Source organism: Sciurus carolinensis, chromosome 12, assembly GCF_902686445.1.
Source record: "Sciurus carolinensis chromosome 12, mSciCar1.2, whole genome shotgun sequence".
NCBI classification, from domain to species: Eukaryota; Metazoa; Chordata; class Mammalia; order Rodentia; family Sciuridae; genus Sciurus; species Sciurus carolinensis.
Genome location: NC_062224.1, coordinates 65,379,661 through 65,394,432, shown reverse-complemented (window position 1 = coordinate 65,394,432; position 14,772 = coordinate 65,379,661). Strand labels below are relative to the sequence as shown.

The following is a 14,772-nucleotide window of genomic DNA, read 5'->3' as shown; positions in this document are numbered from 1 at the left end:
ACAAATCAAATTTGCTAGGATGGTCCCTGTGAATCTGCATTCCATGCATTAAAAAACAAAACAAAAAAACACCTCCATGGATGATTTTATATGCAATTAGATTTGAGAGCTATTTCTCTTTCCTTTTTGGTGCTGGGGATTGAATTCAAGGCCTCACACATGCTAAGGGGTTGAGAACTAATAAATGACTTGCTTAATTTAAACTAGAGAAATGAAAGGAATGAACAGAGACTTAAAAAATAAAAATCTGGTCATATCACAATATGATAGTATATCTTATAATCTCCCTTTGGAAGAAATGAAGGCAACTATCCAACTGTTCACAGTTAAGCCTTAAAATGACACTGTAAGAATGAGTAAATCCACATAGCATTTATAATTTTCAAATACTTAAAAAAACTGGCAAATATAACATAAAGCGGTAGGATTAAATAATTTATTTTAAAGAAACTTTTCCCATAAGTGTTTCATCAACATACATAATAACATTAAATGTACTCACAATTGATGTAGGAACCCTTTCAAAATTACCATGAAAAATAAGAAATTTTTTAACAACTAAGGTTTTGTGCCCTAAAGAAATCTGGTTTACAAGATGGGAATGTTGATTACACAAATGGCTTAGTCAGTCAGAACTAAGCCTTTTTTTAAAATTCATATCTCCACATAAAAAGTATATTGAGCTTATAAACTCTCCAGATGTCGATTGGTTCAGTTGACTAATCAAGCTAAATTCCTTTCTTTGTCTTCTTTTTATTTATTTTTTTGGAAACAGGTTTATGCTTTGTAGCCCAGGCTGACTTTGAACTCCTTGGTTCATGCAATTCGATCCTCTGGTCTCAGATTCTCCATGTAGTTGGGACTACAGGATATGCATCACAGTGCCTGACTCCCTACTTTTTTAAAACAGGAAAAAGAACACACAAAATTTTTTACATACCTAAGGCAAGGTAGTATTAGACTCCAATAAAACTAAATTATTTGACCCTATTTTCTATCTCTAAGTAACTAATATAAATCACTGATCAATGATGAATAAAGGTAGAGTTCTAATCCTATCCAATCAGTTTCAAAATGTACTGTTTTGAGAAGCAAGTCCTTTGGGCTAAATAAATGAAAATTTTCTTTAAGGAACAAGTGCATTTTTAACAGATTCTGGAACTCGGCTTGCATAGTAGTCATAATTCCTCAGTGTGGCCAGGACCCCTGCGGAGTTCATATGCTTCACTTCCTTATTGTACTGAAGGGCATTTCCATGGATATCGGTTAACTTGCCTACAGAAAAAAACATCAATACAATGTTAACAGATGATTGGATCATGATCCTCATAGGATTTTTTTGGGGGATGGGGAACATTGGGCATTGAACCCAAGGCTGGCATATGCTAAGTAAATACACTTAGCCCCTCTAGTTTATTTATTTTTCCTTTGCAATATTGAGGACAGAACCCCAAGTGTGCTAGGTAAGCACACTACTACTGAACTACCTCCCAGCCTTTTAAAATTTTTTTTATTTTGAGACAGTCTAAGTAGCACAGGCTGGTTTGGAACTTGCCATTCTCATTCCTCAGCTTCCTGAGTTGCTGGGATTATAGTTGTGTGCCACCACACCCAGCAAATAGTTTTATTTTTTACACATTGTTTTTAGTTGTAGACGGACACAATACCTTTATTTATTTTTATGCGGTGCTGAGGATTGAACCCCAGTACCTCTCATGTGCAAGGCAAGCGCTCTACCACTAAGCTACAACCCCAGACCAAATGTAAAGTTTTTTTGTTTTTTTTTGTTTTTTTGTTTTTTTGGAGGTGGGGTACCAGGGATTGAACTTAGAGGCACTTGACCACTGAGCCACATCCCCAGCCCTTTTTTGTATTTTATTTAGAGATGGGTTTAATTGAGTTGCTTAGTGCCTCACTAAATTGCTGAGGCTGGCTTTGAACTTGAGATTCTCTGCTTCAGCCTCCCAAGTCACTGGGATTACAGGTGTGAGCCACCATGCCTGGCCTTTTTCTTGATTAATTTCTCTTCTCAAGTGAGTATTTTTCCTATTGTTATACTCCATTACAACTCTTCACATTTGTGAAAATATTTTCAACCTACTATTTAATATTTATGCTTTATTTGATAAAAGTTTTATTTGATAAAAGTTTAGGTGAAGGATTTCATAAAATACAACTGTATTATACTAAAGTTTCATTTTTCATTATAGTAAATATGGACTAAGACAAAGTACAATTTATTTTTTTATTTTTTGACAAAGTACAATTTAACCTTATCATATGTTAACTCTATATGAATAAAGTAATATATTAGGAGAAATGACAGAATAAAATCTTTGCTTATTGTCATTTTTGAAAAAATCTGACAGGGTCTTTTTTTGTTTGTTTGTTTTTAGTGCTGGGGATGGAACCCATGTCCTCACACAAGCTAAGCACATGCTCTACTATTAGCTATGGCCCCAGTCTCAGACAAGGACTTATTTTTATTTACTTGTTTATAACCCAACTCAAAGGTGGGTTCTCACTATGTTGTCCAGGATGACCCTGAATTAGAGATCATTCTGCCTTAGCCTCCTGGGTACAGGGATTATAGGAGTATACCAACGTGCCTTGCTCCTGATGAGAATTTTCAAAGGCACTGCTTACTAAGAGTAGATGTGTATTAATGTTTATTTGAAATTGAAAAGTCATCTTAATATGTACATATTTGTAATATATTTTCAGAAGAGTTTAGACAATTCTGTGATATTTAGAACTGGTACTGAGATATTCACCAGTTATGGCTTAAAATAAACTAAATGAGGCGATGTTAATAATGATGAACACATTATTTTTCAAGGGAAAAAAGCATTAAAATTGTAAGATTAGGGTTAAATGAACTGCATGAAGATCGAAGTCTCCAAAAGAGACAATAAATTCAAGAATAACAAACTTGCTGAAAATCTACTTACTCATCTATGAATTAGGCTTTGGACTGGATAATCTCTAAGTTTCCCTCTAACTCTTATGTCCTAAGAGTCTAGATAAAGTAATATTATTAAAATATCAAGTCTTAGCATAATATAAAAACTATAATTTTCCAAAATAAAACAGACTAACCTCCCACAGCATGTAAGATAACTTCAGGGGCACAAGTATCCCATTTCTTACATCCAGGACTTGCAAATACATAAGCAGAAGCTTTGCCTTCAATCAGCTGAATAATCTGTATGGTAAAAAAATAACAATTATCCCTCAAGCATGAAATGACTGAGGTACAAATAAGAAACACTGCTTGCTTCTATCAAGGATATTTCATCAATTCCCTTGTTGAACTGAGGTTAAAGTCTTTTTTTTTTTTTTTAAGCATTTACCCTTTATTTTTTATTTATTTGTCTTTATGTGGTGATGAGGATCCAATCCAGTGCCTTACCTGTGCTAGGTAAGTGCTGTCACTGAGCTACAAACCCAGGCCCCTGAGGTTAAAGTCTTTTGCAGGTTTAAATGAAACAAGTGTTATGAGAAAATACAATAGATGCCAATCTGAAGTGGGGAAACCAATCAAATAAGTTACAGACAGAAAATCTGAACAATCTCCATATTCCAAGTTAGAGAAAATAAACTTTTATTTATATTGTTTTTTCTTTCTTACTAGAAAACAATATGTATTTATTAAGAAAAATATAATTTTTTTAAACTTCTAAAAATTGACCATGATTAAGTAAAGGATAAAGAAATATAAACAGTACAATAATGTAAAAATTGTCATAATTGAATGGATTTGCAGGGCTCACTAGTCTAACAAGTACTTTCACAGGTCTCAGGATCAACTGTTGCTATTTCCACTATCAAAACACAAACTTGTAAGTAGTCATTCCAATATTTCCTGAAATGCTTATACAAAACTGTAGTATTGATAGAACTTTCAAAACTCTAAATAGCAATTTGCTATCAATTGACTTCTTTTGGTTATTCTGTAACATAATTATTACAAAAAACCTCAGACTTTAAATATTCAGATAAAGGACCAGACTGCAAATGAGGAAAATCTTAGTGGACACATGGTTACCAAATATATTTCAGCACTGTTTATGACTACCTTCACACATTTCAACCTTGTTTCAGGCTTTTGAGTAAAAGGTTTTCTTTCATTAAACGAATGTATTAAGTCTTACATATATGAAGTCTTCATTATATATACTAGTTTTTTTTAATTTGTTTTTGGTTTTGGGGTTTTTTTGGGGTGTTTTTTTGGATAGGAGCTGGATGTAGCTTTCCTTAAATTCTCTTACGGTAAAAAAGTTAAGAACTGCTCAACAAGATTTTTTTTTTTTCCACAGAAGAAAGGTAGAGATGTGCAGGATGAGGAATTGATGCTTCTTAGGATAAAGGTGCTCTTTGGGAATAAAAGAGATGATGGGTTTTTGTGATTACAAAAGTTAGGGGCAAAGGGAAAACATACTTGTTACTATTTATGTATTCAGTGAATACCAGGAATATATTAGAGGAATATATATCAGTTCAATAAATATTATTTGCCTTCCCTATGTTATGTACACATGTGTAAAATGCACACTATTGTTAACTAATGTAGTTCAGTATCACTAGAGTTGAAATAGGAGTTGGGGGATGGCAGGAGATGAGGCTCAGGGATGTACAGGAGCCAGGATATAGCAGGCTTTACATTCTATGTTAATAAGCTTAGATCTTAAATTGTTGTGATGGAGAACCATCCAAGCATTTGGGACAGGGAGAAGTTTTGCATTTTTAAATTGCTCCAGTAGCAATTGTAAAGAGTAGATTGAACAGAGATCACTTTGGGAGCTATTGTAGCAGCTCCTTCCACGATGAGAGATTTCAACTAGGCACCCTGGAAGCAGAGAAGACAAGAAAAGACATTAGGGAAGAACTGTATGGTTAGGACTAGACTGATAGGATATGAGGAAGGAATCTGAGATGACTTTCCTAGGTGTCTGGGTGAAGCAATTATCAAAATGATGGTGGCATTAACCAGACTGCAAATAGGGAGAGGAGCACACCTGGGTGTGGGTAGAAAGAGGATAAGCTGAAATTGGACATGTTGAATTTGAGATACCTGAGGGATGTCATCATGATGATATCCAGGGACAATCAGATGAGAAGATATCAGGGCTAAGGATGTAGTCAACTGTGTCCCATTTCACAATTCTCTCAGGAGGTTGGAAGCCTAGGTGAAAGAATGGGGGAAGTAGCCAGGAAGGGTACAGGCAGTCATGTCCATAGGGTCTGTAGAAGGAAGGTCTAGGAAATAATTCAGGAGGGTCCCTGGGAAACTAAGGTCCTTGGTAAGAGGCATGGGGTCCTATCTGACATCACTTAGTAATCCTGAACTCTCTGAGATTAAAAAGACTTGAACCTAAAGTTTTTAAAAATTTAAATGTTGCTGAATGTGCTTTTAGTGGCAAATTATAATCATTAGTCCCCTCTTTTTAAACTCTTTTTCATGTGTCAAAAAATTTGAGTCTTTCTGTCAGTGATTCAGTTGCATTTCAGAACAGATGACAGATCTTTTTCATACCTTATTTCCTGCTCCTCCCACTCGCAGCACATCATCAGGGTTCATAGCAGTAACACAGTCTGTAACCAACTTGTTGCTATGTGATCGGGTAGTTGTGATAATGTGTTTCCCGGCAGGGACTTCTTTCAGCTGAAACCCAAAGGCACCTAAACCTAAAACTCCCCAGATTGTCCTCCCCAACACAGCATCTGGTCCTGCCTATGTAAATGAGTGAAACAACAACAAAGCTTATAGTCATTTGGAGAAACACATTAGCCATAAATGAAACATTTAGTTATAGTTAAAATATTTAGAATACAGGGTATTTCATTATAAAAACAAACCACAATGTTATAAAGTACAAGCATAATATCATCAACAAAGAACTTTTCCTGACAGAATCAGAATCACTGTTGTTTTGGGTTAACAGTTTCAAAGGCACTAAAGGGAACTTCTGGTTATTCCCAGAGTCCTCAGGAAAGGAAACATCACATACTGATTACTGTCTTTTTCTAAATCATCTAACAATCTGTTTGCTGTATTAGAAATAGCTGTTTTCAAAAGGTACTGAAGTCTCCAGGAAAAGAAACACTATGTATTGATAATGTGTTGATTAGTGCTTTTCAAATCCAAGAAATAGTAAGGATCATGTTACTCTGATGAGAATGAATTTTGCTGCTATAGAGAAAGCAACTGAACAGGCTCATACTGAAGAACAGTCATAGAAAATGGGGTCAGGATTAAGATTTTACTGGTAAAATGACAAAGATAATGCAGTCTTAAAATTCGTATTTTCCTTTGCAGAGCTCAATTTTCAACCACAATGTTAAAAGTATACATTTCATATGAAAAACATAACCTATATTTCATGGAAAGTAAAACTGATGTATAAAATAATCCAAAGTCATTAAAATATTGTAGATATATATTACAGAGATTATATCTTAGGTAACATGAAGCAGGTACCAGGTACCCCACTAAATGCTTCACATGTATTATCTCATTCAAGCCTCAAAGCAACCCTATGAAGTTGACATTATTATACTTATTTTAAGGATGAGGAAAGAGATTTGAAATCATTAAGTAACTTAATCATTAATTTAATCATCAAGTAATCATTAAGTAATTTGACTGTGGACCCTAGGAAGTTCATAACCAGACTAAACTCATCTGTGTTCAAAGTTGATTTTTTTTCTTTCTCTTTTTTTTTTTTTTTTTTTTTTTTTTTTGAGAAAGGGTCTTGCTGTGTTGTTCAGACTGCCCTTGAACTCCTGGGCTCAAATGATCCTTCTGGCTCAGTCTCCTCCCAAGTAGCTGGACTACAGGCACATGATACTGAACTCATCAAAGTTGGTGATATTTACCTCATTATATTGCTTGAGTTTACTTGTCAAAATGTTTTCAAACATATTGTCTTATTTGTCTTAAAGTAGTACATGGGGTGTTGTTAGAGTGAAATAAACTTATGATGCAGGATGGGTTCTTTGGGAAGTGAATTCTGAGTTGGGTGGGATAAATGTCAAGATGGATACACAGGAACACCTGTAGAATGAAGCAGGTATGTGCAGAGGGCAAAGAGTGAGCTGTGCTGTAGCCCAACACCTTCAGCCAACCTGTAGGGAGCTCTGGAGCTAGAATACCTCTTCAGGGTTGCTCCAGATTGGTACAAAATTCTAGGCCTTTATACTCCTACAATGACCATTTCTGGTCCTTGGAAATGAACTGCCTTGGGAAGGGAGATGATGCTGGGTAAGATAGCTCTTTATAGGTAAGGTAATCTCCAAAGAGGCTGACTGTTGACAGTGCTCTCTGCAATGGGGCAACAAAGGAACCAAAAAAGAAGTACTGGGTGCTCAATATATGGGCATATGCATCTACTGTTTCCTCTTGAGCCTACACTGTGGGGGGATGCTTGGCATGTGAAAAGTATACATGGGCCCTGTGGTGGGCTCTTGGTACCCATTAAGTTTTAGCTTGATCAAAATTAATTCCATGCCCAACTGGACACAAATATTCTGGTTCCTAAAAGTCATATTACTGCTGTAAATGAATACACAGTGTACAAAGATGCTGGTGACCTGGTGAGGTTCATGCAGTCTATGATGCAGCCAGGTGGCTTTCCTCACTGCTCCTGTTCTCACAGCCTCCCATTAGCTCTTTCCTTCAAAGTCTCCACACTAAGTTTCTGAGGGTAATAAAGAGTGACATTTCACCTCAAAGATGAGTTAAGATTCATAATGCTTAAGAAGCTAACTCTGATAAGAGATTGACTGAGTGTCTTTGCACCATAGCATGTTGCTTCCTTTACATGCCTATTGACTTCAGTACCTGTTAGAAGCAATAAAAAAGTTTGAACTAAGTCTTTCATGTAGCTCAAGAAAGCAACATGGAGTAATAAAAAGGCTTGGACCTGACTTTGAAAACCAGCTCTGCCATTTACCAACTGGGTGACAGTGGTAAGTTAATTGCCTCAGTTTCCTCTTCCTTTAAGGGTTGCAGTGAGAATTAAAAGAGATCATGCTTGTGATCCCTTGATCCTGGCAGCACACTGTGGGCTCTTCAGCTCTTGATAAATGCAGCTATTATTATGATGATGATTATATAAAATGGAATCTTCAGCCTTGAAAATCATCAATATGGTTGAAAAACTTTTCAACTTCCATTTGTTGCAGCAAATATCAAAGCATAAGCAAACGAGAAGAAAAAGAGGACAGAGTGTAAGAAGGGAATGTGGCAAACAGAGAGGTAAGGAATAGGAGATGTGGAACAGGAGAAAATGAACTGGTACATGGGATATACAATAACTAACTTGGGGACCAGAGTGCCTACCTCTTTTCTACCTTCTAAGTGGAACCAAAATCCTAACTATTTTTCTCACCTTTGCTTCATTCCTGTGTTCCCTTAACTTCTGCTTTTCATTGTTCTGTGGAAAATGAATACAATTTTTCGAATCTCAGAAAGAAGGGATAAAAATGGTTAACAATTCCTAAGCACTTAGCTCTTTATTTTTGATAAAAGGTATCATGCATTATAAGATTTTCTATGAATTAAATGCCCCTCTTTTAAGTAACAGTATTGACTTAAAGCTTATATAAAAATAACAAGCTAGGTCTGCATATAATGCGTTATAAACATTAAAGTCATAAGAAATTAATGGACACTTAAGCAATTCAGTGAGAGGCTTTAATTATTTTGGTATTTCTAAGAATGCATGATTATAAATCAAATTTATACAAATAGCAGGAAAAAACAAATTTATATTAGAAGTACAGTAATCCTGCTCTTAAATCAGATATTCAGGAGTAATAGTACCCAGTTTGGTTACTTGTTTTCCCAAAGTTCTATCGAGGTCATATTTAATATCTTATTTTATCTCAATAATTTCCTTTAAGATGTAAAGTGATTTAATGATATATTTTTGCTTGGAAATTAAACTAATTTCTTCTTTCTAAGGAAGACAATTTCTTTGGAGTATAGTAGAAAGTCAAAGTAGATTAGAAGAGAGGAAATAAGAGAAAAAGAGTGCAAGAGCATATTCAGTTTTTGTCAATGTTGACCTGTAATTTAGGCACTATGCCTAAAAAGCATGTATAACCTAGAAAGCAAGACGGCTAGCATCTTTTCTAGGTTGAAATGGTTCATTTCTTTAATAGGCTTCAAGAGACCTATAAGTCAGGTGTCTTGATGACCAAGATAATCAAGAACCATATCAGTAATTCTCAAACTTTTGCACTTGAATCATAAGTACGTAAAAATATAATACATATATGCACATTTATACATTCCTGGTACCAATGTCCCAGAGGTTCTGATTAATAGCTCTAAGGTATGACCTGGGAATCTGTATTTTAAAATATGACTATATGCAACCATATGACTACCTATGCAACCAAGCTAGAAACCACTGGATTAGATGACATCTGGAATTATAACTCTCTATTTATGTAATACACAGTATTTCTGTATCACTTATAGTAATACCTGGTAGTTGTAATATGGTTGGTTAATAATGCCTGCTATGGCTTTTCCTTCATAGGCAATTCCAATAAGAACTGTCACATTGTCAAGAAGACCTATAAGGAAGAAATATCAGTCATATCTTTCTCATGCTATGACTCCTCATCAGTACATCAACTGCTGCAAGTTATTTTGCAGTAAAGGTAAGGAATGTGCAACTACCTATCCATAATCAATCCTATTTATGGCAAAAGGCGAAAATTTTAAGAGAGCTGGCCAGTGATGGAAATATGGTGTGTGGTCACTTAACTGAACTGATAACTATGTTTCATTAGTATAATTTGTAAACCAATTAAATAAAGCAGCTACAATTCCATAGCTATTTTCATTAGATTCCTCTATGCTCCTTCTACCACTATCCAACTCATTCTTACCTGATGAATCACTGCATACTCCTGAATTATTCTCTAGACTTATATTTCAAGCCACTAAAGCAAGGTTTCTCAAAGAGGGGGTCCATGGACTATCAAACAGCTCTAGAATTAACTGATATAATTTTTACAATACAATTTTCAGGGCTTTTTCCAGAGCTAGTGAGTGTATCAAAATTTCTGGGGTGAGAGTCAAGACTTAAAATAAATTTTCTATGTTCTCTCACACATTGAAGTTGTCTAGTGCTTCTCTATTTCTCAATGGATTATAGAGATGTTTCAGTACATGCACACTGTCTGACTAATCATTACAGATAGGTCTCTTCCAAGAATGAAAGTTTTTTTTCCCCACTAACTCTGAAAAATTTTCTTTTTTTAAGCCATGAAGCTGAGAACCAATATAAAAAAAAATATGTAAAGCTCTACTTCAAAAATAAAACTCTAAGTTTCTAAAGCCTACAACTCTGGCTCTGAGCCTGGTCCTTCTTACTTATATGTTGCCAATTTTAAGTTTGCTGATTTCTAATTTTTCTCATCTTTGATACCTTCAGAAGAAGGGAGCATAAGCTAGATAGGTATGGGATAGTGGTGGTGGCAGAATAAGGACAACAGAGCTGAATCTGTCATTGTTTTTCTACCCCAATAAAGCTGGGGATTCATTATAATTCCTTTGGTAACACTGGTCTAATATGATAGATAGTCTCATCTAGGGGGACGTTGAGACTTGTAGGGCTGGTAGAAAATGGGGGGTAATATTTGAAGGAGTTGAATTTTCCTCTCTCTTTCTTTTTGTGGCATTAGAGATGAATAGAACTCAGGGTCTCATGCATACTAGCACTGACCTACATCCCCAATCCTTCCTTTGTTTTAATAATCATTAATGTATGATAACAATTAGCTACCATAAGCAACTTTTCATGTAATACACAAAATATCAAATGTTTACGACTAAATATTATATCCTAGTCTTACTGCTGTGAAATACAAAAGAGATACCAACCTTCAGTATATTCCTTGGTACCGTCCAGAGGATCAACCCAAACCACAAGCTTAAAAAAAAAAAAAAAAAAAGAGAGAGAGAGAGAGAGAGAGAGAGAATATATAAATGAAGTATACAAAAATACCAAAAAAAGATTGAAACTTCTCATTTTGCATTTTTGAAATTATATTATGGAAAGCTCAAGCCAACATCAGTTTTAGGATACTGAAAAAAAAAATCCTAAAATTTTTGTAATCATGGAAGAAGTCTATTTAAATTGGAGAAAAGTCTGATTTAAGAATTTGTAATGCAGGGACATTATAAGTCGATAGAGGAAATCTGCAATATCTTAATGACCCACTGATTCCTGAACAATATGAGAAAACAAGGGAAGAAAATGCCCCAAACAAATCTAGATGTTACATCAATAAAATCCAACGACAGCATGGCAGAAGAAATGACAGAAAGGGAGTTCAGAATGTACATAACTAAAATGATTAGGGAAGCAAATGATGAGATGAAAGAGCAGATGCAGGCATTGAATGATCACACCAATCGACAGTTAACAGAACAAATTCAGGAAGCAAAAGATCATTTCAATAAAGAGTTAGAGATATTGAAAAAAAAGCAAACAGAAATCCTTGAAATGAAGGACACAATAAACCAAATTAAGAACTCCATAGAAAGCATAACCAATAGGATAGAACACCTGGAAGACAGAACTTCAGATATTGAAGACAAAATATTTAACCTCGAAAGCAAAGTTGAACAAACAGAGAAGATGGTAAGAAATCATGAACAGAATCTGCAAGAACTATGGGATATCATGAAAAGGCCAAATTTGAGAATTATTGGGATTGAGGAAGGCTTAGAGAAACAAACCAAAGGAATGAACAATCTATTCGATGAAATAATATCAGAAAATTTCCCAAATCTGAAGAATGAAATGGAAAATCAAGTTCAAGAGGCTTATAGGACTCCAAATACACAAAATTACAACAGACCCACACCAAGGCACATTATAATGAAAATACCTAACACACAAAATAAAGACAGAATTTTAAAGGCTGTGAGAGAAAAGAACCAAATTACATTCAGGGGGAAACCAATATGGATATCAGCAGATTTTTCAATCCAGACCCTAAAAGCTAGAAGGGCCTGGAACAACATTTTTCAAGCTCTGAAAGAAAATGGATGCCAACCAAGAATCTTATACCCAACAAAACTTACCTTCAAATTTGACGATGAAATAAAATCATTCCATGATAAACAAAAGCTAAAAGAATTTACAAAAAGAAAGCCAGCATTACAGAACATTCTCAGCAAAATATTTCATGAGGAAGAAATAAAAAACAAAGAAGCAAATCAGCAAAGGGAGGAATTATCCTAAAGGAACTGTCAAATGAAGGAGGAACCAAGATATGTCAAAAAAATAAATAAATAAATAAATAAAATTTTAAATATGAACCAAATGACCGGGAATACAAATCATATCTCAATAATAACCCTGAATGTTAATGGCCTGAATTCATCAATCAAAAGACATAGACTGGCAGATTGGATTAAACAGAAAGATCCAACAATATGTTGCCTGCAAGAGACTCACCTCATAGAAAGAGATACCCATAGACTAAAGGTGAAAGGATGGGGAAAAACATACCATGCACATGGACTCAGCAAAAAAGCTGGAGTATCCATCCTCATTTCAGATAATGTGGACTTCAAGCCAATGTTAGTCAGAAGGGATAAGGAAGGACATTTCATACTGCTTAAGGGAAGCATAAATCAGCAAGATATAACAATCATAAACATCTATGCCCCAAACAGTGGCTCATCCATGTATGTTAAACAAATCCTTCTCAATTTTAGAAACCAAATAGACCATAACACAATAATAATAGGTGATTTTAACACGCCTCTCTCACCACTGGACAGATCTTCCAAACAAAAGTTGAACAAAGAAACCAAAGATCTCAATAACACAATCAATAATTTAGACTTAACAGACATTTATAGAATATACCATCCAACCAAGAGCAAATACACTTTCTTCTCAGCAGCACATGGATCCTTCTCTAAAATAGACCATATAGTATGCCACAAAGCTAATGTCAGCAAATACAAGAAGATAGAGACACTACCTTGCATTCTATCAGATCATAATGGATTGAAGTTAGAAATAAATGAAAGAGTAAAAAACAGAAACTACTCCAACACCTGGAGATTAAACAATATACTATTATATGATGAATGGATAACAGAAGATATTAGGAAGGAAATTAAAAAATTCTTAGAGGTAAATGAGAACAAAGAAACATCATATCAAAATCTCTGGGACACTATAAAAGCAGTACTTAGAGGAAGATTTATTTCATGGAGCGCATTTAATAAAAGAAGTAAAACTCAAAAAATAAACGACCTAACACTACAGCTCAAAGCCCTAGAAAAAGAAGAACAGACCAATACCAAAAGTAGTAGAAGACAGGAAATAGTCAAACTCAGAGCTGAAATCAACGAAATTGAAACAAAAGAAACAATACAAAAAATTGACAAAATAAATAGTTGGTTCTTTGAAAAAATAAACAAAATTGATAAACCTTTAGCCACACTAACAAAGAGAAGACGAGAGAAAACCCAAATCACTAAAATTCGGAATGAACAAGGAAATATCACAACAGACACGACTGAAATACAAAACATAATTAGAAGCTATTTTGAAAATCTATACTCCAACAAAATAGAAAATTTTGAAGACATCAACAGGTTTCTAGAGACATATGAATTGCCTAAACTGAACGAGGAGGACATACACAACTTAAATAAACCAATTTCAAGCAATGAAATAGAAGAAGTCATCAAAAGCCTACCAACAAAGAAAAGTCCAGGACCAGATGGGTTCTCAGCCGAGTTCTACAAAACTTTTAAAGAAGAGCTCATTCCAATACTTCTCAAAGTATTCCATAAAATAGAAGAGGAGGGAACCCTCCCAAACTCATTCTATGAAGCCAATATTACCCTGATACCTAAACCAGACAGAGACACATCGAGGAAAGAAAATTTCAGACCAATATCCTTAATGAACATCGACGCAAAAATTCTCAACAAAATTTTAGGCAAATCGCATACAAAAACATATTAAAAAGATAGTGCGCCATGATCAAGTGGGTTTCATCCCAGGGATGCAAGGTTGGTTCAACATCAGGAAATCAATAAATGTAATTCACCATATCGATAGACTTAAAGTCAAGAATCACATGATTATTTCGATAGATGCAGAAAAAGCATTGGATAAAATACAGCATCCCTTCATGCTCAAAACACTAGAAAAAATAGGGATAGTGGGAACATTCCTTAACATTGTAAAAAAAAATAAAAAATAAAAAAAAAATTAAAAAAAAGAATTTGTAATGCTAAATAATTAACTAAAAATTATTGTTACTTGAATACTAAAGCACAATGCCATGAAAACTGACTGGTAGTACAGTGAAAACATTCAAAGTGGCACCAAACATGTTTTGAACAATGTGTGGGTGCTATTCGGTTTTTTATTTATTAATTTCTCCCTTAGTGCTGGGGATTGAACCCAGAGCCTCACTCTACCTCTGAGCCATTTTTCTCTGCCCTATTTCTAACACCCCCACATCCCATGCTGGGAATCAAACGCAGACAAGCACTCTATCACTGTGCTATATCCATAGCCTGCTATTTATTTTTATATATAAATGCTGATTCTTGTTTTAAAGATAGTCTAATTACCTTAAGGACATATTCACATAGGCTAAAGAAAAATGAATAGTTCATAAAACTGACAATAAATTAACAAAGTCTTTGTGCTTATGATTTTCATCATTTAGAATATGCTGTGGGCTGGGGAGATAGCTTAGTCGGTA

General features: G+C 34.7%; 1 protein-coding gene across 8 annotated transcripts in view; it reads right to left on the bottom strand.

The window, feature by feature from the left end:
• Positions 1-422: 422 nt before the first annotated feature.
• Bpnt1 (3'(2'), 5'-bisphosphate nucleotidase 1) overlaps positions 423-14,772 on the bottom strand; it is a 32,421-nt gene continuing 18,071 nt past the window's right edge. For 5 of the 8 annotated variants that reach the window (XM_047520660.1, XM_047520657.1, XM_047520658.1 and 2 more), the window contains 6 exons: positions 10,904-10,952; positions 9,497-9,588; positions 8,394-8,438; positions 5,537-5,734; positions 3,100-3,205; positions 423-1,275 (listed from right to left, as the gene is read on the bottom strand). In XM_047520660.1, the coding sequence (XP_047376616.1) occupies positions 1,127-1,275; positions 3,100-3,205; positions 5,537-5,734; positions 8,394-8,438; positions 9,497-9,588; positions 10,904-10,952 (639 nt within the window). In that variant the 3' untranslated portion in view covers positions 423-1,126. Of the gene's footprint in view, positions 1,276-3,099; positions 3,206-5,074; positions 5,186-5,536; positions 5,735-8,393; positions 8,439-9,496; positions 9,589-10,903; positions 10,953-14,772 lie in introns of all 8 variants that reach the window. The other 3 variants (XM_047520661.1, XM_047520659.1, XR_007104325.1) reach the window with 2 other exon arrangements.